At 42.0% G+C, this 26,841-nt stretch overlaps 1 protein-coding gene across 1 annotated transcript; it reads right to left on the reverse strand.

Annotated features, from left to right (window-relative positions):
- Positions 1 to 8,132: 8,132 nt before the first annotated feature.
- LOC117529085 (golgin subfamily A member 6-like protein 7) lies at positions 8,133 to 18,054 on the reverse strand. The gene is made up of 6 exons (XM_034191789.1): positions 17,528 to 18,054; positions 13,693 to 13,847; positions 12,499 to 12,919; positions 11,502 to 11,741; positions 10,529 to 10,728; positions 8,133 to 9,410 (listed from the first exon to the last, which is right to left on the reverse strand). Exons 2-6 carry the CDS (start codon positions 13,824 to 13,826, stop codon positions 8,165 to 8,167), a joined length of 2,241 nt encoding a protein of 746 aa, XP_034047680.1. The 5' UTR covers positions 13,827 to 13,847; positions 17,528 to 18,054; the 3' UTR covers positions 8,133 to 8,164.
- Positions 18,055 to 26,841: the final 8,787 nt, after the last annotated feature.

Genomic DNA, 26,841 nt, shown 5'->3' on the forward strand with positions numbered 1-26,841 from the left:
TGTTATGTTCATCAAGGTAAGTTAAAAGTTGTGCATAGACAATTTTCTCAGGGATCTTGAAGACAAATGGCAACTTGGAGATAGGCCTAAAGTTTGATAGTTCAGTATTGTCGAGGCCAGGCTTCTTCAACAAAGGCTGAACGACTGCATTTTTAAACTAACAGGGACAACACCGGAGGATAGGCTGCTGTTTATAATGGTCAGAACAGACTGCCCTAAGGTAGGAAAAAGTTCTTTAAAAAAGTGGGGGGGAACCACATCATGAGGGGAACCGATGGTTTCAAATGAGCCACCACATCCTTTAACTGTGACAGAGTCGCAGGTTCAAATCTGTTAAAAACCGCAGGGCAGGGAGCAGAGACAGAGGGGTCAAAGTTGGGTGGAGAAATGAGAGCTCTTGCAGAAGCAACCTTGTCAATAAAAAAATGTAGAAAACTGTTACATAAGTCAGTGGATGTTTCCAGAGAAACAGGCTGTGGTACATTCAGGACAGTCAATTGTTCTGAACAATACACGGGGATTCTTGTAATTTTCCTTTACAATGTGTGACAAACACTCTCTTTTGGACTCTTTGACAGTGCTTTGATAGTGGCCCCAACGGTTCTTTAAAATTAGAAATGAAACCTGCACCTTGTCCTTCTTCCACCTGCGTTCAGCTCTGCGACATTCCCGTCTGGCAGCACGGGTTCTCTCATTAAGCCAGGGTTCAGATCTAGACTTAAACCGCCTGGGTTTTAGAGGAGCCACAGAGTCCATTATAGAAAGGCAGGAGGAGTTAAACCAACAGCACAGCTCCTCCGTATCAGCCGTGGGTGAAACGGGGAGCACACAAGCAGCAGAGAAGGCAGCAGAAAAACGTTCAGCAGGGAGGGGGGTTAAAAGCCCGACGGAGTCTGACATGCGCTGGCACTTCTCAGGTACACAAGAGAGTTCAACACTAAAAAGACTGGTGCATGATCAGAAAAAACAAAGTCACCGATTTCTAAGTTTGACACAAGCAGACCATGGGAAAAAACCAAGTCTAATGTATGTCCATGTTGGTGTGTGGGGCCAGACACCCACTGCTTCAAATTAAGAGTCCACTAAGTTTAAAAAATCTTCCACCATGGGCTTGCAGGGCAGCAACATGGATATTAAAATGCCAACAAGAAGAAGACGCTCATAGTTGGGCAACAGTCCTGCAAGGAAGTTTGAAAACTCATTTATAAACTCCTGTTGTATTTTGGAGGCCGGTAGATGATGGCGCAGAGCACAGAGTCTTTGCGACCAACCTCGAAAACAGTCAGTTCAAAACTGGAGAAGGAAGCAGGACACTGTTTGCAGGTAAATAACTTTTAAAAACAGTCAATGTTCCTCCACCCCGGTCCAGTGTACGTGGAGATGAGTTAAAAAAGCAGCAATCGGCCGGTAAAAGTTCCATGACAGGGCTGCACTCACCAGCTTTCATCCACGTCTCCGTAACGCAAAGGAAATCCAGATCACGGGTATTAATTAAGTCCCTGAGAATAAAACTTTTGTTTGCCAGCCATCTGGCGTTCACAAGGCAAATTCTGGTAGGAACTGGAGCTTGTAGCCCAGCGGATCGCTGCACACGGAGCGGCGTCCTCAGGTTACAGAGATTTGTCCCACACCAGCGGAGCCGCGGGGACACCGAATTGCGTAACATGAGATTGACGTCATCCACGCCGGCAACAGCTACCAGACAGCTATCAATAGGGTCGAGGAAATGCCAGGGCACCGTAAGGGAGCACCACGAACCTGCGCAGGATGTAATCCCACGAGATGAGTGTGCCAGAAGAATCCTTAGCTTTACCATCTGGCCGAGTGCGTTTTACCACGGCGCCGATGACGCCTCCGACTGGGAAGACGGAGCTGGGGCCCTGAGCAGGTGAGATGGTATTTCCGATAGGAGCGGGGGTAGAGGTTTCGATCCATAATGGTTAAAAAACACTTAATTTGTTGTAGATCCAAGAGGGACTGGCGATCATATACCAGCAGAGACTCGATTCGTGAAGTGCTAAAACTGAGAAACACCAAAAACACACAAAAGCGAGAGAAATGACTAATATTGCTGAATAAATGTTTGAAAATTATTTTTTTTTGTGTCAATCTGTATTCTGTAAAGTAGTGACTTCATTTTTACTGCCTGGATGCTTTTTGTGATAAACATTGCACATTCATTTAGCAATTCAATTGGAAGTCTCACTTTCATAAGTCTCAGTTTATCCCTTTTTAATTAGCCTCACGTTTTTTCTTCACATCAGGTTTTCCATCCTGAGATATTCTGTACGAGCAAAGTCATAGATCTGAAATTTTTTTTGTTCCTCTCTCTCTCTCTCAATTTGGTGGGTCAACTTGGTCCAGAAATTATTGAATAATCTTACTTTCACCATGGCCGGCATGGTTGTTTCATTTTATTTAATTTGAAATTTTTGCAGAGAAGCGCTCCTTAAATGCCGCGCTGCAGGTGTGTTAAGAGCAGACTTTAATTTTAATATGATGCAAGCGTGTGAAGCTCTTACTTTCACCCCTGATTGTTTCCCATCTTTAACTTTTTTATGACATTAATTAAGGATCAGACTCGTATCTCGTGTTGTGGCAGACAGTGTGTTTGACAAACTAATGGTATTATTTTGTATTTGGACTGGGACTAACAAATTGATTCAAGTCTATTATATAAATAGTCTGATCATCTTCTATGTTTGACAAATATTGGCTGTACAAATGTGGGTCTGTGAGTTTGAATAAATGTAACAGCACAGTAATGGCCCGGAAAAGCTTTATCCTGAAACTCTCTTTAAAACATTGATCATACCCACATTGATTTCTATTCATGTCTGGTGGTCAGACGCTACCCAAGATGGCAGCGCTCTGGCAACAGCCAGAGAATGAGTGGATCAGCCCCAGTCCTCCATCGAGTGAGTAAATAGAAATCAATGGGGGAAAAACTCACTTTGCAACCGTTGTACTTGGTGTCCAAGCTACTTCCATTGCCCCAGCGATACCACATGCATACTGGCTGTAAATATCACTCATGGTCACATTGGGGGGGGGGAATGCCCAGCCCATGCCATGGCTTCAGCTTCTGGCTTGTCTGCAAATCTGTATCACGATCAACAGCGTTGTAATGCATACTGTGGTTGTCAATGACGACAAGCGGTAAGTTCCGAGGTCTGGCTCGGTAAACTTCGGCCAAAGCACACTCACCCCTAACGGACGTGCCAGTTCTTTGCCACCAGCTGTACCGCCATCAATAAAATTCACCAAAATAAAATGATGCATGCTGATTTTTGGCATGCGGGCAGTAATGTGTTTTTTTTTTTTTATGGGCGCTAAATGGGTACTGATTCTGGTTGGGAAAGTAACTATAAGTGGAATGGCCTCCCCTGCCGGAGGAAGTTGTCATCTCAGATCTGCTTCACGCTATAGAATTGGACCTCAGAGTCTGGACTGACGTACAGAGCAGAACTTTATCAAATGAACTTATTTTGTGAGAACATTTGAACTGCGTGATCTGAAGGAATCCTCTGGGGGGGGTGTGTGTGTTTCTTCTTATCGCACTTTATTTCAGGAGCCCTGGACAGATAAGCAGAGAAAGTGTTTCTCCTCCTCATATAGCGCCAAATCACAACAACACAGTTGCCCCAAGGCGCTTTATATTGTAAGGCAATGGTGTGGTGGAAATTACATTTACAAGGCCAATAGTGCCTGTAGTTAAAGAATCACCCATTTATCTTTGTGTCTGTTTAGAATAAATTTAGTTTTAAGTCTGAACTAAAAGCGTCCAATTCACATGACTGCAGGAAAAGCTAAAAAAAAATGACTGAAGGTTTGTTTGTTTTTTTTAAACCCAGATGATGGTACTGAAGATTCACTGAGAACGTTTCCACCACAGACTTAATCCTCAGACATTTTAACTGGTTTCAGAACACTTTTCTTGTGTTTTGTGGCCTTGTTGACATGCACCATCTGACTCGGACCTGCTTCTGTTGGTTTGACAAATTAGCTCAAACCTGTTGGTTCGAAACTGTTGTGAGGCCTGTTTCAAACCTCAGTCTTCAACGTGTTGCTCATAAATTTGTCTTAACTGCTGAAATGGTCACTGATGTTATGATGATGGTTTATTGAATGACAAAGTTCCCATATTTTAGATGTTTGCAACCACCAACCCACAGGGGGCAGCAGAGGCTGGCTGAGAAAAACGTGCTGATGTCATGGACAGATTTTGAGAAACGTTTTGAACGGGGGGGGATGTCATTTTCAAGAAAGAGTAGAATAATTTTTTTTTTCTACCTTGTAATATTAGTTGTTTAATAAGTTTGCAGCTGCAGTTGTATGTAAAACTTTGGACACCCCTGATAATTTTCATGATTCTCCTTATAAATTATTGGTTGTCTGGATCAGAAATTTCAGGGTTTTTATATGTATATATATATATATATATATATATATATATATATATATATATATATCAGATGAACACAGTGATATTTGAGAAGTAAAATGAAGTTTGTAGTATTTACAGAAAGTGTGCAATAATTATTTAAACAAAATTAGCCAGGTGCATAAATTTGGGAACCCTTGTCATTTTATTGATTTGAATATTTAGCACTAATTACTAGAACACAAAATTGGTTTGTTAAGCTCATTGACCCTTGACCTCCTTACACAGGCGAATCCACCCTGCTCAGAGTGCCGCTCTCATTGGACCGACATCTCTGCTATTATGGAATTGTGGGATAGCCCGCGCCCACAGACTGAGCTCACCGGACTACTTTCGCCACAATGCTCAGTGTGCCGCTCTCATTGGAGCGACAACACACAGAATGTGTCTCTTCCCAGATAGATTTCTTTCAGTGCAGCTTCTCGTTCTGACTTTAACACGAAGTTAACAATGGTATGGAATGGTAATCAAAACATTCCAATCGTATCTTTCTGAACTCTTCCGTATCAAACTCCATCATGTCAATGTTTACAGTGCTCATAAACTTTTATGTTTCTTAAATATTTATTATGGCCACTCTTAAAACTTCAGTTCTCTTTTTATTGCTGGTAAATTTTAGAATTGATTTAGATGAGATACACTCAGTATCTCACAGGAATACATCACAATTAACTGGGAACTACTTTTTGCGCAGGAATTCATCAAGCACGTCGATCACAGGCGCGTACTAACACAGAATCCCCAGAAACTGTGGAAAGTTGTTCGGCCAAAACGAGCGTCCACTTTTAGCTTGTCATAAGCTAAGTTAGTGGCGCTCGTGAGAGTGTGACGTGAATCCACTCATGAGAAAGGGTATTTAAGGTGGCCATTTGCAAACAACATGGGAGCTTCTAAACAACTCTCAAAGAACCTGAAAACAAAGATTGTTCAACATCATGGTTTAGGGGAAGGATAGAAAAAGCTATCTCAGAGATTTCAGCTGTTAGTTTCCACTGTGAGGAACATAGCGAGGAAATGGAAGACCGTAGGCACAGTACTAGTTAAGGCCTGAAGTGGCAGGCCAAGAAAAATCTCAAGCTGAAGGAAAGGATGGTGAGAACAGTCATAGTCAACACACAGACCTGCTCCAAAGACCTACAACATTATCTTGCTGCAGATAGTGTCTGCGTGGATCATTCAACTATACAGCGCACTTTGCACAAAGAGATGCTGTAATGCAGAGGAAGTGTTTTCTGCGTACACGCCACAAACAGTCACTTGAGGTATGCTTAAGCACATTTGGACAAGGCAGCTTCATTTTGGAATAAGGTGATGTGGACTGATGAAACTAAAATAGAGTTATTTGGACAAAATAACGGCGGTATGCATGGCTGAAAAAGAACACAGCATTCCAAGAAAAACACTTGCTACATACAGTAAAATTTGGAGGTGGTTCCATCATGCTGTGGGGCTGTGTGGCCAGTGCAGGTACTGGGAATCTTGTTAAAGTTGAGGGTCACATGGATTCCAGTCATATCAGCAGATTCTTGAGAATAATGTTCATGAATCAGTGACAAAGTTGAAGTTGCGCTGGGCTGGATCTTTCAACAAGACAACGACCCTAAACACTGCTCAAAATCTACTAAAGCATTCATGCAGAGGAACAAGTACAACATTCTGGAATGGCCATCTCAGTCCCCAGATCTGAATATTATTGAAAATCCGTGGTGTGATTTTAAGCGAGCTGTCCATGCTCAGAAACAAACAAACCTGAGATGTTTTGTAAAGAAGAATGGTCCAAAATACCTTCAACCAGAATCCAGACTCTCACTGGAAGCTATAGGAAGCCTTTAGAGGCTGTTATTTCTGCAAAAGGATCTACTAAATATTGATGTATTTTTTTCTGCTGGGGTGCCCACATTTATGCACCTACCTAATTTTGTTTCAAGAATTATTGCACACTTTCTGTAAATCCTATAAACTTCATTTCACTTCACAAATGCCACTGTGTTTGTCTGCTATATGATATATTTAACTGAAATTGCTGATCCAAACAACCAATGATTTATAAAGGAAAGTCATGGAACTCATCAAGGGTGCCCCTGCTGTGATCTGATGGTTGGCTGAGCTCTTTGATAACAAAGTGTTGAACAGTGTGGTTTTTATGCTGTAAGAATAAACTTTATTTGTACATTTTATACAAGAAATGCAGCTCAAAGTGCTTCATGTCACAATAAACTAATTTAAAATGACCACAGACGCAAATAAAATGCAAAAAAAAAAAAAGTCAAACATGACCGATCAGTGAAATGAAGGTTTTTCTGGGTGCTTTTTGTTTCTGCAGAAGTTTAACTGTTGTCAAACTCGCAATCACTGACTGGTGCAAAACGTTTAACAGCTTATGTTAAGGGGAAAAAAGTCAAAACTTTAAATTGTGCATATTTGCGCAACATTCTCATTAAATCATGCAAAACTTGTGTAGCCACACTGCCATCTGTTGGAGATCTGCAGGTACTACGCACCAAACGTAGTCTCCTCTGCAAATGTTATAAGGAGCCGAGGATTTGGATACTCTGGGGGATTGTTTTGTTTTTGTTTTTCTCAATCAGTCGATCAAAAACACTCAATTCAAATTTCAGAAAAACTCAAATCTGAAATTTTCCATTTCTTTAAAGAATGAACCCAAATATCAAATTATATACTGCAAATAAAATACATTTTGTGGCCTTGCAGACTGGAACACGTTTGTATTTACTTGCTTAAACACTACAGGAAGTCGTGGAATGTTTTTTGTTTTTAAAGGGGACAGTTTTCTTTTAACAGGCCCGTTCTGAACCCCGGCCGTGTCTGTGTTGGTATTTGTCTAGTTCACCAAGGTTTGGTTGCCAGTGGCTTCGGCCCTCGTGTGCCCATGTGACCTATCGGGGTCAGTTTCTGAGTCGCCGCCCTACGATGAATTTAAAACAGCTATTTGCGACCATATAACAGCATGAACGTCTGCAAATCATCAGACACAAGGGGGTTATTCCCATTCTAATTCAATTCCATTGTTTGCATGGTTTATTTTTCCATAGGTAATTTGCAGAGGTGGGAGGAAGTCACCAGCAAGTCACTTTCAAGTCATGAATCGGCAACTCGCAAATCTCAAGCCATAATAACCACCAGTTGTTTGCAAGCTGACTTGAGACTTGAGTCTTGCCGATTCATGACTTGAGAATTACTTGACAGTGACTTCACCACACCTCTGGTAATTCGGTCAGCGAGCGTCGCTCCAGCAGCGGTCAGGGCGCGGAGTAATCCGTCAAATGTGAAAACCCATCAAATATGAAACGGTAATTCTGTATCAGAATCCACATCAATACTTTCATATGGTAGCTTAAATTCACCCATTTCGGCGGCGCCAGTGGTACACAACTCTCTTTCGCTCTCAGCTAACAGCTAGCAGCGCACACACCCGGTGTTCTGTCGAATTGTGTGTCTCGTCACATAAATTGACAGTTCCACGTCCCAACAATATTGCGTATGCGTGTGCATGCGCAGTTGCGCAGAGGACAGGAATGACATTCGACAGGAACGATATCTCGTCAGAACACCAGTCAAGGCACAGAGTAATACATCCAAATGTGAAACAGTTTAATATTTTGCCACCGTTGCCCCGATATTATACGGTCTGAAATCTCACATGCTTAACCAGTCAGATTTGCATAGCTGAAGAACATGCAGACTCTAGAACCTCAAAACTCAGAGAGATGCTGCAATCATTCTGTTGTCGTCTTCTTCCTCGTCCCCTTCCTCCCTCACTGAAGTTTGGTTCATCTTCCAACTTGTCATCCATTCGTTCTTCATCCTTTTGTCCTCCTCGTCTGTCAGCCTGATAAGCTTTGGACTTGTACGCTCGGTGTACAAAAACACCACGTCGTCCTCCTGTTTCTTCAAATGGCAAATCTTCCACGAGTCTTTCCAAGCTGACAACTCATCGTCCTCCTCGTCATCCTCCTGTTCATAATCTCCTCTGTAAGGTAACGCTAAGATCCAGGAGTGAGTCCATGAGGACAGGGTCTTGTTGAGTTTGTGGAACTGCAGATGGAGCGGGACATTTCGCTTTCTTATCCTCAACCTCTCGTTCATCTTTTCTTTCTTGTCCTTCTGTTTCTCAGGGGCTGTTTCTTTGTCATCCTTTGTCGTGATTGCGATCGTCTGTTCCTCGTCTCTCACCTCATCCTCACTGACCTTTACTTTGTCCTGCTGGTCACTTAATTCTTTCTCCTTCAAATTCACCTCTCCATCATTTTTGTCTTTCTCTGCTTCATCCTCCTCATCTACTACAGCATCCTCGTCTTCAGCTTCATCCCCCTCATCTACTGCTTCATCTTCCTCTTCTGCTTCATCCTCCTCTCTTAACTCCTCTTCATTTTTGTTCTCCTCTTCATAGTCTTCCTGTTCAACTGCTTCTTTCCTCCTTTCCTTTGTGTCTAACTCTTCTTCTTTTTTGCCTGCATCCTGGTCCTTTTCTTCTTCCTCCTCATCTTCATCCTCTTCATTGCTTTCATTATCCTCATCACTTTTTTCATTGTCCTGGTTTCTGTCCTCTTTTTCCCCTTCCTTATGCTCCCCATCGTTCACAATTGCATCACTATCATCTTCATCCTCATCCTCGTCTTCTACTTCCTCAAGTAGATCATCATCCACCTTAACTTTGTCTTCATCATCTTCTTCCGCTTTGACTTTCTTTGCATATTTTTCTGTAATCTCATCCATGTCTTTGTCCTTCTCTTTGGTTTCCTCCTCATCTTCCTCCTCCTCTGTTTCAAACTCTGTGTGCGTCTCTGATCTCTGTGAACCTTTGGGGCTCCTCCAGGCCTCCACCCACTCTCTGGTGTAGAACTCATCATTGAGTGGTAATGTGAGGAAGATGTTTGTGGATTTGCGTCTCCTTGTTAGCATGTCACTGTATCGCCGGTGGGACTCCCACGAAGCTTTGCACCACCTGCAGACACACATTTAGATTTTATGCTCTCTCCCATCTGTTGACAACAGGTAAGAGGTTTGTGTGGAATTTTTCACACTAAGATGAAATGTTTTTATGCAGAATACCAAGAGTGCTGAATCCACCACCCTACAGAATGGTAAATGGACTGCATTTATATAGCGCTTTTCAATCTGCATCAGATGCTCAAAGCACTTTACAATTATGCCTCACATTCACACAAACATACTCACACCGATGTCAGGTTGCTGCCATGTAAGGCACTCGCTATACACCAGGAGCAACTGGTAGATTAAGGACCTTGCCCAAGGGCCCTTAGTGATTTTCCAGTCAGGCTGGGGTTTGAACCGAGGATCCTCTGGTCTCAAGCCCAACACTTAACTACTATACCATCCCCTCCCTGAATGGAACTGTCCTAGGTCCTGATAGGCAACCAGCCAGGTAGACCAGTGATCCGTCACTGTCTCCTGACAATAGCTGTCAATCTGTGAAATGTACGATATCAGTAAAAGTGTTTTTTGTGTTTAAATGTGAAGACACACGTCCTGTGCTATGGTTAACTGCATTAGTCTCATTGATATGTATGAATCCATAGATACAATGCAGTGGACATATGCAGGATATGTCCTGCTCCTCTGTTGAGGTGGAGCTGTGAGTGATGCTCCACCTATATCCATCCAGAGGTCGAATAAGGAGATGTCATATAGGCATCACTTTCTCGTGAATGCAAAAACATTCCAGGAAATTTACATGATCCTTTTAATTTAATAATTGACTCGTTAATTGCTTCCACAGTTACCACGGTTGAAATAGTACATCTCTGCTATCTTCTAAAAACTATTGGTGCCACCTGCTGTTATCAGAACCGCTTCCCCTTCCCCCCCGCCAATAAACAAAACAACAACAAAAAAAAACCCGGGTCACCTTAGCAACAGCTGGTAGCATGTATATGAAAACCGTCAACATTATCTAACAGTGGAGAGGCAGTAAAATTGGCAACTGGCAACAATTATCCATGTCAGTTAACACGTTATTAGCCAAGTGAGCCGTGAGATGGTTGCAGAACGTTCTGCTGTGACATATCGGTGGACGCTGCAACTTCACTCTGTGGAACCCACCTGAGGAGTTGCCAGTATCCCCAGCAGGACCACCAGTCCTGGTTAAGTTCTTCTTTTTCATCAAGCGGAGGTGAAGAAAAGAGCCAGGACCGCTTCCAGCCGGGCTGGAAGACCTGGACCATCGCTGTGGTGTCGTCTGCAGGGTTGCTGAAATCAGCTGGATGCAGCTTCCATGAGTCTTTCCAGTTCAAAGATGCCACCTGTTATATAAACACGCATCAGTGGACTGAAGTGTTCTACAGCAGAACGTCCAGACAACAGCAGGGGATAGATTTACTCAGTTTGGTTTACAGATGACTATTAGTCATGACAGGGTGTTGAGGTCTGGGGAACCACTCTGGGGTTCTGTAGTTGTCTCTTCCTCCCTTCTGTGTTTTCCTGCCAGTGGAGCGGACTGACTACACCTGCGGCTGCGACACACCTAGGTCAATTAGCGGCGTCCTATTTAAGCCGGAGCTGAACTGGGGGCGCCACCAGATCTTTCCATCCATAGAAGTGGTAACCTGGCCTCCTTGTACACGTTACAGTCTCCCACTCATATTTCCTAGTCTCTTCCTGGTATCTTTGTCTGTTCACTCATCATCGTCTTTTTCCTCTTTTGCAGTCTGCAGCTGCCACCCTTTCCTCTGGCCCACCTGGTAACCTGCACCTGTGACCCGTCTGCCAGTGATTCCACCTCCTGGTCTCCACCTCATCTCTACCCTTTGCACATTTAAAATAAATTGTTATGATAGAATTTTTACACCCAAACTGCCTCACTGCATTTGAGTGTCTCCAGTTCCTTCTGTTCTGCTGTAACACATGAATTACCTTGTCTTTTTTATTTTGAGAAACTTTTCTTTGCTCTGTCCTTTGACATTCTTGCTTTATGACGTCACAAATATGTCATCTCTATGCAAGCCCTATGATTTACACTTTATACAGAGAAATGTTTTATGTTGTAATAAACGGCTGATTTCATAAAGATTCCCACCTGCTTGTCAATTTGAAGATTCTGTGTCTCTGCGAAAATGTTTTGTTGGTAAATGGGCCAAATACAGTCCCACATCTGTTTCTCTTGTCGAAAAGCAAAGTTTATGTACTTCCATGTTCTGGCCCACAGAGGCAGAGAATAATTTTCTATTTCAGCTGAATTAGTCAATTTTCTTTCAAATATAATCTCCCACGGAAGTAGTTCATCCTCTGAACACTCTTTAAGAACCAGACTCTTCACCTGGAAACAAAAACAGAATAAAAGATGGTCAGAGATCTAAATGCAATAAAATTTACATACAAATTTTTTGACAAAAAAGAAGGAAGGAAGGCAGGAAAATGAAAAGATTTAAAAATACATACATTGTGATAGGTAATCCAAATAAACCAAAATACAAAATATATGCAGTGATTTCACGAACACTTTGACCTGTGAGTTTGTGCCGAGAGCACAGACAGATGGAAACTATTGGTTCTAATGCCAAAGTGCCAGTGGTTCTCACACCTGATCTGCCACTTTGGCAGATTTAGAAAAGTGCCAAATAATGACACAGAGACTTTTAAAATTCTACTTACATTACAGTTTGTGATGAGTACTATGATGTATTGTCTGCATAAACGTGTTTGGATTTATTAATGAACTGAAACATTTGGTGAAAGTACACGGATGGAAATAAAACAGGACCAAGAACTGATCCTTGGGGAACACTCTACTTGAATGAATGAATGAATTTATTCAGCACAGACACAAAATTCAACACACAAAAAAAACTCCTTGTCAAAAACATTTCAGCACTGAAGTATCACTTGGTGACAAAAATGAACTATTAAATGGTAGTACTAGTACTACAGTACTCACAGGAGCAACAATAGTATCACAAGTATGCTTAGTATTTCTAAGGTGTAGACTTTTTTTTCCGTTGTATTTGAGGATGGGTTTGAAATGTTGAAACATTGATGCTTTTTATATGAAGCTGGCGGTCTGTGTCGCACAGTACCTGTTTCCACGACTGACTCCATTTAGCATCAGTCTGCTTCATGTCAGGGTTGGTTATTGTTGCTTTGTACTTCCTGTTGTCACTCACTTCTATGCAGGTGAATCTTGAGATTCTACTTTTGGACTCTTTGGGCTTCAGATACAGATACTTTGGAGGTTTCAGACTCTTCCAGGACTCTTTCCAGCACAGGCCAAAAACATCCACCTCCACTTTGCGTTTGGGTCGGCGGGATTTTGGAGGAGCCTGCCTTCTGGGAGGAGGTGCTGGAGGAGGCTCGGGTTTGGGTTTAGGAGGGGGAGGTCCAATTTTGAATCTAATCTTTGGCTTTTTTTCTTCCTCCTCCTTGTTCCTGTTGAGTTTGCTGAAGTCCGACATCTCTGCACTGGAAACCGACCAGTGATAAGTCCACTTTGAGAACAAGCTGCAATAAACAAAAATGTGTTAAAACTGTAAAATCCAACCTACAAAACAGATGCTAAAGAATAAATACCCCAAGCAAAGTGGATTTTTCTGGGGGTGACAGAGTCTGTACCAATATAGAGGAGTAAAAATTTTATCTTACTGATATATCTGCTGATATTTACATATCAAACCATTATGACTTTAACTTCATTATAAATAAAACCAACAGCAATGCACGTCACTCTGCCTCCACTTGGACTAGCAGTTGCCATGTTGCCTCTCTTGGAATTTGCATAAAATAGCCTTCTCGTATATTTTGGCCTTCTCCTAGCTGGCAGCATAGCAACCTCTTGTTTCTTGTCGCTGTAAAGTACTCACTCTTACTGAAAGTGAATGGCAGCTGGTTCTCTGGTGCTTTGTCTCTTCTTGCTAATGTGACCAAGGGGTGGGGTGCCCGCCATGCTTAACAACATTGTAAAGAATGCAGTCCGAGTGCACTCTACTGGACAAACCACGTAATGACACCGTTTCCAACAGCCAATGTGTTTTTCTGTATTTTTTTAATTCTGTAAAATAAAATCTATTTGCTTACATAGTCTGTGACGTTTGTGAGCTCTTGAGTATCATGAAAAGTAGCATAGATATCAATACTTTCATGAAAGGCTAGTATCGGCTGATATTATCCTTCAACCAGTCTATCACTTGGACTCTCATTCTGCATATTCATAGTAATTATATGTTTTAACCCACAATAAGTTTGATTGTGACAGAAAAACTCATTTTGTTTCTTACACTTTCAGTGCGCTTTTCTGCTTAAACTCCTCATCCTGTTTGCATTGGTCCGCTATGCTCTGAGCTCTCTTCTCCCATTGGTCCCTTAGTGGCCCATTGCTGAATGTCCTCTTTTCCTTCTCGTTGGACAACATCTTGTTATCTTGGAGACAGACCTGCAAAAAAAAAAAACAAAGATCTGAGTGCGGGGACCCTGAACTACACACAGCTGTGTTGTGTTCAAGTGCTTAATGTGAGGTCATGGGATTTTCCAGAAACATTCCTTATTTAATGATTGATGACATCAAAAGATAAGACACTGGTACTTATTTAAAAGACAAATTCCTGTCTGATACGTAAGTCTGACTTAATGATTTTTAACATTTTAACATCTTGAGGTTAGATCAACACTTGTTTTGATGAGTGAGTCGTGTTTTGGAGCAAAACCCATAATGTTTTGGTTCCAGTACGCTGTGGGCATAACTAGGAGATCTCCAGTTTTCTACTGGGCAGCGCAGTTTCATTTGAGAGTAGACAATAAAGGAGCAAAAATGACGCATATGACGTAATTTCTCTACTTCCAGGGACAGAAACACGGCACGGTCTCTGAGGTTTTGGGCAAATTACACACAAAGTGAAAATGCAAAGAAAAAGTGATGGTGCGGTGGGAAAGTGGACACGTGTTGTGGTTTGTTTATGACCCGGAGCTCAAATGTGTTGATGTGGTTGTGCAGGTGAGAGAACAGAGCTAATCTGGTTAGCTGTGTAGGCTAACACTTACTAGCACGACCTCTCCCATTTGCCTTGTCTTCCCTTCTCCACTGGGAACCAGAAAAAAAACGCGCTTTTTGCGACTACTTCGTAGATTGTAGCCAAAAACAAAACAGTACACCATTTTCCCGTTAGAATTTATGCTGTTTGTGGGAAGAGACTAATACCCAGGCGGAATGTGAGGGTGTCGACACAAACCATTCGGAGGATGGGGGTTTCAGCGGAAACCATTTTAAACCAGCACATCTTAAACCGGCAAGTCCGCTAGGTGACAGCGTGTTTGTTCTTAAGTTTACCGAGCCAGGTTGAATGGTTTGTGCTGAAACTCCCACCCTCCACCAGGGGATTCTCTGCCATGTTCGTGCCGGCTATCCCCAGATGTGGTCTAATCCCACAATATCACATAGGGGTTCAAACGAGACTGCGCTGCCCTATTGGGGCAGGATCTCTTCAAGGCTATTCTAATTGTACCCACCAGGTGGCAGAGTTTATACAACCTTGTATATTCCCCAAAAGGTCTTAATGGGTCGAGATCAAACTAGCTCCTGTACAGTACATATTGGTTGTCCAAGTCCTTGTCTGGCTGATCGTCCTATGTAATGTCACAGATCTTCAGTGTATCGCTAAATAAAATCACACAACATTTGCAGAAGATCTAAAGTTTTTGTGGATTAATTTCCACAGAAATACGGTATACTGGTTCAAAAACTAAAAGGAAAAAAAAAAAAAACATCATCAGACCAACAGCAAAGTAAGTCAAATATAGACCAACTGTAAAAACCAAAAGGTCAAACCAGCATGGCAGCAATCCATCTCAGTCTTTAATCCCCGTCTGTCTGGGGGAGGAGGATTCTCACGGCTTAGCGCTGTCAGGGTTTGACTTCTTCAATTAGTAACAACTTATAAGTAGGAATTGACATCAGACATCAACCTTTAGAAACAGATTTAAATCCAGGAAGAATCCAAACTTGAATGGTTTTATTTTATTAGAATAGAACCTTTATTTGTCATTGTACGCACATGAGACTTGTTCACTTTTTAATCGTAATGATGTCACTATTTGCTGTCATGTCACAGTTTATGGTCCAAAAAGCACATTTTTCTCAGTAACCCTGAAACTGGAAGAGCTGGAAAGAAGATCCAGAACATCATGTTCTTGTGTATATGAGACATCACAATGCCATCACCACCGACTTTCTCGGCTTGTCGAGAACATGTATGCTGCTGTCACTGTGAAGGAATTGGGTTGTATTTCGTGGGACAGTCTATTTGCTTACATATGCTGTGATGTTTGTGCACTCTTGAGTATCCAGGAAGGACCACAGTTTGTCTTCTAGGATTGACTGTGCAGCAAATGCCAACAGACAACCAGCTCCCAGAACCACACGAAGACTTAAAACTCAAATAAAACTAAAAATACCGTATTTACTCCATTAAAGACCCTCACCCTATTAAAAGCCCCCCCCCCCCCCCCCCCCCCCCCCCCCGCCCCGAGTTTTTTCTTCACATTGCATGGAGTAAAATTGTGAATTCCTGAGAAAACAGAGTAAACTGAAAATGAAACAGTCCTACCTCATTGCCACAAAATCTCAAGTCGGTTCTGGTTTCCATCTTTCTTATGCAGCCACAGTGTCTCATATTTCAGACCCTTTCCTGTCATGCGAATGCCTGCTGTTCTCCTTTCCATTTTATCAGCTCCTCTTCAATGTCCTGATAACGCACTTTCCTTCCCCCATGAGGCAGCCATTTAGCTGTTTTGGTCAGGGTTGCAAGCTTATCCTTGTTCCTACACCACTCCCAGATGTGTTTCCTATTGACTAGGAAAATCTGAGCAGCATGGTACTTCCTCTTTTCTTTCGCTTCGTTCATGACTTTTAGCTTGGACACTGCCGAGTTGCGTGGAGCCATTTTATGTAATTGTGCAGCAGGTACTGCATGCTGAAAAACATTCGTTTTGACTTTGCACTACTTCTGTTGCATGCAGTATTCATGTCCGTATGTACCGTAAAGTCAACAGCATGCATGCACGCGTACGCAAATGATTGTCAGTAAATGCCCCCTTTCACAAAATCTGCAGGCCCCCGGGGCATTTAATAGAGTAAATACGGTAGGTTTATCTAGTGAAGCCCATTAGACCAAATGGATTCAGATCAATGTTGGGCAAAAACATAGATCAACTTTAGCTTATGAGAAATGGACGGACCTCGGTTTGGTTTTTGGGATCAAAATGACCCTCAGTTGCTGGTAATCATGTGAACATAGATGAAGAGGATCATATTTAATGTGGGTAGCCAACGAAAGCGCAAAGCTTGTTTCCAGAAGGGCAATGTGTAAACCATTACACCACCACCTCCCTAGTAGTGTGACTTGATTCAATTTAGGTAATGTTAGCTTTCCTGCTAATGCTTATGAGTTGCTAAACAGCTAGCCAACACCTATGTATGTTGTTATTTGTCTTTCAGCTGCCAGTGTTTGTTCAGGGTCGCCAGAGTGAATCAGTATAGACCCACATTAGGCTTTGGTACAGGATTTATACATGCCCTTCCTGATGCAACTCCAGCTTTACTTAAATGATTGGCATTATAGCTTTTTAAGAGCCCGTGTCTGTCAGATTTTTCACTGGCATTGTGCCAGTGAGTGCTTCATCCTGGTGCTTTGATAAAACAAAAGTGATGTGTGTTAGTTTCTGTATCAGTAGACAGCTAACAACAAGCTCACAACATGGAGGCATTCAGTGCACAGTATTTACCAGCAATATTTAGAGTCGATCCAATCTGCTCCCATAGATGAGCAGTCATAAATATATATATTTGTGCAATATGTTGCCAGTCTGTGCCGTACTTGTTTCTGCAATGTCAGAATGCTTGCTAATGCTTGGAAATGGAGGACTGAAAACTCTGAAATTAACCTTTTATGGCGTTATGTGAACAGTTTCCCTAACTTGCTGTCTTTAGCTGTGTTAGCTTATGTTCCACTTGCTTCTGGTGTTTGTGATAAGCGAAGCTAACCATTTAATATACATTAAAGTCACAAATGTCTTAAATAGTCTGTGAATAAAAGTATCGTTATTTTTCTGATGTTTTACCTGACTTGAGGGGTGGTGCTGAGATAAAAGGTGTCCGCGTGTTGGTCGTTCTGTTTTTCTGCTCTAATGTTTAACAGCTCAGCCTGTAACTGCTCCGTGTTGAAGACGCACTGCTATTTTTACACCATCACAGAAGCACCTCTAAATTTAGCGAGTACCAGCGGCTTGCTATGACATGAATGAAAACACTCCACTGAAACCGATCCTGAAGTTCTCCATGGCCGCAGGTGCAGCAGCGCCACCTTGTTCTCAGAACTGACATTTTCAGACATCCCCAGTGTAAGCCCCGCCTCAGGCACCACGCTGTCAGCTTCAGATCAGCCAGTCATTGTTCAGTATCTGTCTGATGATGAAGCGTTTATGCGTTTGGTTCAGAGGCACCAGCCTGAAATGTGCACTGTAACTTTAACCGCGATGAACCGTTTGCTAAGAAAACGGTCTGTAATCGTTGAAGGATGTGATCTATCTGTCTGTCACACCAGGGGAGGAGCCTGTGTTTCTGACCACACTGACAACAAGGACCTTTTTCCTGCATTTTTCATCATCATTGTGATCCAGAATTTATTTAACGCTGCTGTTGGAGCGTGTCTGTCACAGAGTTGCACATTTTGTTGGACACGCTTACTTCCTTTTCTGACAATAAAAGCAGTTTACTATCAGTGGCCTAATGGGAGGTGATGGGCTTGAGATCAGAAGATCTTCAATTCAGATCCCTGGAATATCACTAAGGGCCATTGGGCAAAATCCCTAATCCTAAAGTTTTCCCTGGTGTGCAGCTCAGCTCCTTGCATGGAAACACAATGACGTCTATGTGAATGGATGAAAGAGAGGCACTGCTGCAAAATACATTGAGCGACTGCTTCAGCTGGAAAACAGAGACAGTCCATTTATCTTAACCCTGACGACTTGCCTGAACCTTGATCCCAGAGTGGATCAGTTACATGAAGCAGCTGCTGTGAGTCTTGAATCAGATCAAGAACTCAATGCAAAGAACCACAACACAGGCCGGTTAAAACAGGTTTTATTGTAGTACAACAAAAAAGCAGCAGCAGTAATATGACAGACTGAAGCAAGAGGTCAACAACTCAGGCTCAGATTTGGTGTACAAAACTGTGATCCAAAGCCAAGCAGGGTTCTATAACCAGAGGTCACTTAGTGATGTTGGTCTTACTAGTGCGACAGTAGATTTGTCTGTCACAGAATTAGATCAGTAAGCAGGAGATTTTACACCACAGAGACCAAACGGCAGACTACAGCAGGAGTCTGGAATGGCAGCAGGGTTCTACAACCAGGAGTCCAAAAACATGAACTAGATCACAAGACAGAATGCAAAAACAGAGGAACAGGACAATATCGAGGTCGGGAACACCACGTCAGGAAATGCTACAGAGCTGAGTGGGACCCAATACACACAGATGTTTTCATGGAACTTTTAAAGAACATGAATCACTGAAACCCGGAAGTGTGTGGACACATGAACACGGAAGTCAAGAACCCAGTGGTTTTCTGGTCATGCACCACTAGTTCATAATAAAGTGTCAGGACTTTGACACAATGATTGGAAGCTCGCCATCTGTATAATCATGACTACAGGATTCAGCTGTGACAATGAAGCACTGACGCTGATCTGCTCACGTCAACTTTGAAGCAAATATTAGTCCCACAATGTTTGACTATTTGACCTTTGACGTGAGGTGTTGTTGTGGCTGATTTTCTGCTCAGTGGAACAGGAACCTGATCTGGTCCCACTGTGGGTGACAGCAGTCTGTAAGTGAAGACAACTTGATGAGAAGCTTCACTCCTATTTTTACAACCGCAGTCTGCAAAGTGAGACCTGCTTCACTTCAGCACCATTAAAATCATTTTCACGTCATTGTGATGCTTATATTTACGAGACAGTAATTAGAAAATGAACGCAAGTTTGTATGTTTGCAGCAAACATTTTAATATTTCAAACCAAATATAAAGTTGTCATCACACATTACGATAGACACAGAGTGTAAAAATGCAAGAGTGACGATTAATATGTATATGTCGCGGACATGAATGAGCGAAGCTCTTCAACATCTCACCATGTCATTTAGGTCGTTAAGACTTTTTTCAGTAAATGCTTCTGGAGAACATTAGCATGGCTAAAAATCTTCAGCAGAGTGGGTGACTTAGTTCAATAGTTTGTTTGTCTCAGCCAGTTTATGTGAACAATAACCTAAAAACCCTAAATGCTTTTGTGGCAGAATGGATAATGGTGGGTGAATAATGGAACAATGATGGATAATGTATCCTGTCTATGATGCCAAAATGTGGCAATACCATACGGGTAAATAGGGCAGTGTGGATGATACAGGGTGACCCAAAAAAACAGAACCCATAAAAATTTTCATAAATAGGAGATGTAATAAATATAGACTTATGGGCCTTTCACACTGAATACGTCAGATGCGTCAAAAATCGGTCTAAAAAGCATTATTTTCAATGAGACGCGTTGTGTCAAAAGCTGAGCTAAACCGATGCTTCTGATGGGAGCGCGCATTGCCACTTGTCAGCAGGCTGATGGAGTCTAAGTTCAATCCAATCCAACTTTCAACGTTCTGAACTGTGACGTACCTTTACGTTGTCCAACAGGAACGACGCGTCGGGCCAAAACACGGAAGACGGGTGGCAGAAACCACTGATCTCTACAAAATGGATCAGTGTAGAAACCACTGATCTCTACAAAACGGATTGGTACAGAAACCACTGATCTCTACAAAACAAACGTGTCACAGGAGTGCTCATTTATGGAGCAGTTTTCTGCAGAAAAATCCTTCGAAATGTTTTTTGTTGTTGTTAACTCAGAATTTCTGATTACTGTTAAAAAAGTTTAGAATACTTGTAATTAAAATAGCTAAATAAATCAATAAATGGTTCTTTAGAAACCTTTCATTTGTAAATTAAAACCACCTGTTACTTCAGATTAGATAATTTCTTGTTTAACATAAGGAACCTAGGACATTTATTTTTAGACAAATAAAATAACATTGAAATTTGTACATTTTTTTTAAGTCTGGTAGATTATTTATATCTCATTTCAACCAGAAAAACAGACACTGTAAATAAATACAAATGTTTATTATAAATGCAACAGGAAATATATTCAACAAAAATATAAACGCAACACCTTTGGTTTTGCTCCCATTTTGTATGAGATGAACTCAAACATCTAAAACTTTTTCCACATACACAATATCACCATTTCACTCAAATATTGTTCACAAACCAGTCTAAATCTGTGATAGTGAGTACTTCTCCTTTGCTGAGATAATCCATCCCACCTCACAGGTGTGCCATATCAAGATGCTGATTAGACACCATGATTAGTGCACAGGTGTGCCTTAGACTGTCCACAATAAAAGGCCACTCTGAAAGGTGCAGTTTTGTTTTATTGGGGGGGGGATACCAGTCAGTATCTGGTGTGACCACCATTTGCCTCATGCAGTGCAACACATCTCCTTCGCATAGAGTTGATCAGGTTGTCAATTGTGGCCTGTGGAATGTTGGTCCACTCCTCTTCAATGGCTGTGTGAAGTTGCTGGATATTGGCAGGAACTGGTACACGCTGTCGTATACACCAGTCCACAGCATCCCAAACATGCTCAATGGGTGACATGTCCGGTGAGTATGCCGGCCATGCAAGAACTGGGACATTTTCAGCTTCCAAGAATTGTGTACAGATCCTTGCAACATGGGGCCGTGCATTATCCTGCTGCAACATGAGGTGATGTTCTTGGATGTATGGCACAACAATGGGCCTCAGGATCTCGTCACGGTATCTCTGTGCATTCAAAATGCCATCAATAAAATGCACCTGTGTTCTTCATCCATAACAGACGCCTGTCCATACCATAACCCCACCGCCACCATGGGCCACTCGAGCCACAACATTGACATCAGAAAACCACTCACCCACACAACGCCACACACGCTGTCTGCCATCTGCCCTGAACAGTGTGAACCGGGATTCATCCGTGAAGAGAACACCTCTCCAATGTGCCAAACGCCAGCGAATGTGAGCATTTGCCCACTCAAGTCAACGAACTGGAGTCAGGTCGAGACCCCGATGAGGACGACGAGCATGCAGATGACCTTCCCTGAGACGGTTTCTGACAGTTTGTGCAGAAATTCTTTGGTTATGCAAACCGATTGTTTCAGCAGCTGTCCGAGTGGCTGGTCTCAGACGATCTTGGAGGTGAACATGCTGGATGTGGAGGTCCTGGGCTGGTGTGGTTACACGTGGTCTGCGGTTGTGAGGCTGGTTGGATGTACTGCCAAATTCTCTGAAACACCTGTGGAGACGGCTTATGGTAGAGAAATGAACATTCAATACACGAGCAACAGCTCTGGTTGACATTCCTGCTGTCAGCATGCCAATTGCACGCTCCCTCAAATCTTGCGACATCTGTGGCATTGTGCTGTGTGATAAAACTGCACCTTTCAGAGTGGCCTTTTATTGTGGCCAGTCTAAGGCACACCTGTGCACTAATCATGGTGTCTAATCAGCATCTTGATATGGCACACCTGTGAGGTGGGATGGATTATCTCAGCAAAGGAGAAGTGCTCAATATCACAGATTTAGACTGGTTTGGAACAATATTTGAGTGAAATGGTGATATTGTGTATGTGGAAAAAGTTTTAGATCTTTGAGTTCATCTCATACAAAATGGGAGCAAAACCAAAAGTGTTGCGTTTATATTTTTGTTGAGTGTAATTTAACAATGACTGCAGTGTGATTGTAAAGTAGGATTTCTGTGACATAAACCTCATGATGAATTTTTTTAATGGTCATTTCAACTTGTAATTTCGCCAAAATATGTAATTGCCTTTAATGTTGTTATCAGGACAGAGTCATTTCTAAAATATGAATTTGAGTGCAATAAGTGGAGAGCTTGTACTTGTGCAAATGTGTTTTGACTTTGATTTCGTGGACATTTTTAATGATCCGTTCATTTATTGTTAAAATATAAAATGAAACAGCTTTTTAAAAAATAATAAAATAGTCGCTGTTGAAAGAGCCTTTTATTTAGAAGCAGGTGATGTTATGCTGAATTCTTGGGACCAGATGAAGGTCTCTTCTGCAGCTTTGACCTCTGGTGGTGTTGCTGAAGACACTTTTGTCCTATTTTGAAGAGCAGAGATGTTTTCTTTCGACTGGACTTCGTGGTATTCAGCTCATTAATGGAAGTTTGGTTGTCTGCACAGCAAATGTTCCTGATTGGGACAAATAAAAATATTTCTTTAAAAATAAAGAAACACTAAACAGTTTATATATATATATATATATATATATATATATATATATATATATATATATATATATATATATATATATATATATATATATATATATAAAGGGGAAAAAAACGATGAAAAAAAAAAAACGCCCGAAAAAATAAGTTAAAGTTGAGCTTTTGTGGTGTCTGAAAAAAGCTGTAGCTTTATTTGGTAAAAATAAAAAAGACTGAACCATTTAGAAATTAAACTGTTCACTCAGATCAACTGTGCTAAAAGGCTACGCTAACATTAGCCGATCAATAAACCTTCACAGCAGTTCAGCAAACATCACATTTTGTTTTTACATTATTCTCACCTTGATAAAGCTGCAGAACTAAACTCTGTTGGGCAAACTGGTACTTCGCATATATCCAAAAAGTGGGAGATTTCGGACTGAGTGGGTTTGCTCCACCCCCCTGGCTGCCTGCCTCGGTCTGCCCAGGAATGATGCCTGAAGGCCGGCTTCTCCGTGCGGGTCGGCCTGCTGTCGCGGTTCGATCGATATCCCAACAAGTTGTCAGTCCTCCCTCGGTCTGTGTCACTCCGCAAAGTAGCTGAAAAAAGCTTCTCCCAGCAGGGTGATGGGAGAATCGTTCTACTGCTGTTTTTAAAGCTTTTTTTGTGGTTCAGGCGACACAAATTCAAGATGGCGATCGCTGAACTTTTTTCAGATTGTGGAAACAGCCAGAGGGTGACGTGGCAATCTCTGGCCCCTTGCTGCTTCCAAAGCGACGCGTCTGACGTCATGCGTCGGATGCATTAAAAACACATCTTGACGGATCGGAAAGCGTTGACAGATTGGCCTAAAGTATGCAGTGTGAAAGGCCCATTAAACTTCAGTCTGTATACGATCATTCTCCAAAGTTTCAGTTGCCTTGGTCACTTTGCATAAAAGTCATGTTCTTTCAAAATTATGTTCCAAATGGAGTGATTTGTTGGCAAAGTAGTCCTCTGGGCAAAATGTCTTTTCCTTGGTTGACCAAGACATGTTGGGAAAGATGATTGGAACAATAGTCTTCCAATAGTTCAGATAAATTCAGTGAAAGTAGAATCAGATACTAAAAGTCCTTGAAAATGCCCTGTGGCTTTTTCAGAAGCCAAGATGGTGCGCAATATGGCCGCCATTTAACTTATTTTTACATATCTCTGCTCCTGGAAAGGTTTGGAACCAAATTTAAATTATTAAATGTATGTGTAAGAACCTCTTGATAACCGCTTTACCATGATGATCTAGAGGTTTTTAGAATTGGAGATGTCAGAAACTAATATGGCAGGCACACTGGAATCCAATGTGACCGCCAGTAATTTCGGTTTAATTCTCACTTGCGTGTAATTTCCCCTTTTAGATTATTTCTTCTTTCTGTCAGATTTCACATTTTCTCTCTCTCTCTCTCTCTCTCTCTCTCTCTCTCTCTCTCTCTCTCTCTCTCTCTCTCTCTCTCTCTCTCACTCACTCACTCACACACACAGAATTTAGCACCAATGTTTGTAGAGTTGAACAGCTGAGAAGGTTTATGGAAGGTCCTTTGATAATGATTCTGACGAAGGTCTTTCAATCAATATACTTTATTGCGGGCTCATGTACATAGCATAATAACAATACATAGTGGTCCGTAGACTCTAAAAACTATATCCAAAATCTAAAAACATCAGCTAACCAGAGCTGATACATAAAGCCTGGGTCCCACCGAATAATAATGAATAATGAGCCACGCATTGGTGTGTCAGCGATTATTCGAAGAATGACCCACGTTTTCATCTATCACGTATCCGCTATGAATCCGCCTCTGTGTGCCTCTCTGTATCCCGCATGTGCCACGTAGCAGCCTCTAGTGAGCCACGACCGATCTGTCATTAGAGCCTCGAATGGCTCGCATCAGCCACACTAAGCCATGTAGTGCTGTGATAGCGTCATGATAACGCAATGTTGGCGCACGTTTAGGCATGGGCTTGGTCCAAACCTCCAGCCCTCCCACACCTGGCCCCTTTAACCCCTTAACGCCCATCGTCGCATATATGCTACAATCTCTGACTCAAATATGCAACTTACCAAATTGACCTGTATGCCTGTTGTCGCAAATTTGCAACATACCATCATTATTATTATTATAACATTATAACATAAAGTCATTACCAGAATACCCAATATTACTATCTAGTTTTTGTGCAAAAGTGAAATTAATAATCTCAACATTATTTACCATCTACTTAAAGGCAAAAACACACACAAAATATTTTTTTATATACAGCTATATAAATTCGGGCGTTAAGGGTTAAAGTGTGGGTTTTCACACAGTTCAAAAATAGACGCTCCAGGCTGCTGTCCACCTGTAATGCACCAGACCAGCTAGAACCGAACCAAGGGTTCCTGGACAGCCGCCTCTGTGCTGCTCACTGGCTTTATTTCTTCTGCGGGTTTAAACACACACACCGTGATCCCACTTTTAACTTTATGTTTGTTAATTTATTTCTGCAAAATCGCTCTTTTGTGCATGCGCTGCTGTTGTGCATTCATGGACAGCCGCCTCTGTGCTTCTTCTCACTGGCTTCCTTTCCATCCGTGGCTTGCTGGCTTTATTTTTTCCCTGACTTTTAACACAGTCATTTTCACACCGTGATCCCACTTTTAACTTTGTGTTCATCCGTTGATTTCTGCAAAATCGCTCTTTTGTGCACGGTCACGTTCTGCATACAGAATGAGGTGGCCGCTTTAATTATATACACCTGTGGATCACTTTAAATATATACATATTTATATTTCTTTATTTATTTTGTCCGCAGCTTACAAGTCACCGTGATACAACTTTTAACTTTGTATTATGTCTTCAAAATCGGTCTTTTGCGCACTGTCCTTCTGTGTTGCTGCACAGCTCTGTGCTACTTCTCGCGGCTTCGCAGGAGTTATTTCTTCTGCAGCTTTAAACACACATCCACTTTCATGCAGTCATTCCAAATTTTAAATTTGTGTTCGTACAATATTGACTGAAAAATCACTCTTTTGTGAGCTGGCGTTCTGCCTAAATGCTCGTTTAGAGCGTGATTAGGCAGTGCACACACACAGCGGAGCTCATGTGATCCATTAACAACATATTAAATCAACTATAGACATACTTTTACAGCTAGGAACTGTTTTATCAAGCTATAAATCCATTAAAAATAGTTACCTTAAGCTGTTCAAAATACATTCCACATGGAGCAGGAAAGAGAAGGGAAAAAAGCATCCAGATGAAACAGTCCTCTGTGATTCCAGAAGCGATTATAGGTGTTTTCAGCATCCAAGGTTTGGCAGAAAATGATTAATCCGCTACAAAATAATTGTTTTATATACAGTGTCCAATGCACAGAGCAGGTGGAATTGTGTGCGCAAGAGGGCAGCTGCTCCAAAAATAGCCTCTTGGTCCTGTGTAGCTGCCAGGCGCACGGATAATGGGCTTTTAGCAAACTCTTATGCCACATTCACACCGCACACCACGCATCGCCACAACGTCACTTCCCTCGCCTGGCGATGGACGCACCACCATCGCCCGGTGTGTCACTCTGCTTTCACTGCGAAAAATTCACCCCAATGTGTCATCAAATAGGAGGAGCTTCCATTCCGCTCGCCGTCAAGTCTACATGGTGAACCCTGATCACACGGAGCGAGTTGTTGTGCTCTATTTGTTGTGGAAAGCTGACAAACGTCGGCAGCAGCACCATCCCTGGGTTCATGACATCCTCATGAGACATTCCCAATTTGGGGAGTTTCATTATTTGCTGCAGGGGCTGCAGCAAATAACTGGAGCTGCAGGAGCTCCAGTTTGAGGACCTCCTGTCCCGTTCGCACGTGCACATGTAAACAAAGAAAAGAAAAAAACCCTGGCTGTCACTGCGGTTCCTCGCTCTCTCTCTCCCCTCAAACTCTGTCACTGTGTTATAAACCAGTCACCATTTGTTTTATTGTACATCTGTGTAGTTAATAAAATTATCTTCACGGACAATTCGTTCATGCACACACGTGAAAAAAAAAA

This window comes from Thalassophryne amazonica, chromosome 17 (assembly GCF_902500255.1).
Source record: "Thalassophryne amazonica chromosome 17, fThaAma1.1, whole genome shotgun sequence".
NCBI lineage: Eukaryota > Metazoa > Chordata > Actinopteri > Batrachoidiformes > Batrachoididae > Thalassophryne > Thalassophryne amazonica.

Excerpts from the sequence above, each read along its gene's own strand:
- LOC117529085 (XM_034191789.1), bottom strand. The coding sequence starts at position 13,826 with ATGTTGTCCAACGAGAAGGAAAAGAGGACATTCAGCAATGGGCCACTA. Across the intron at positions 11,742-12,498 it reads GGAGTCAGTCGTGGAAACAG|GTGAAGAGTCTGGTTCTTAA; the intron begins GTACTGTGCGAC and ends TTTTGTTTCCAG. Across the intron at positions 10,729-11,501 it reads ATCTTCAAATTGACAAGCAG|GTGGCATCTTTGAACTGGAA; the intron begins GTGGGAATCTTT and ends TTTATATAACAG.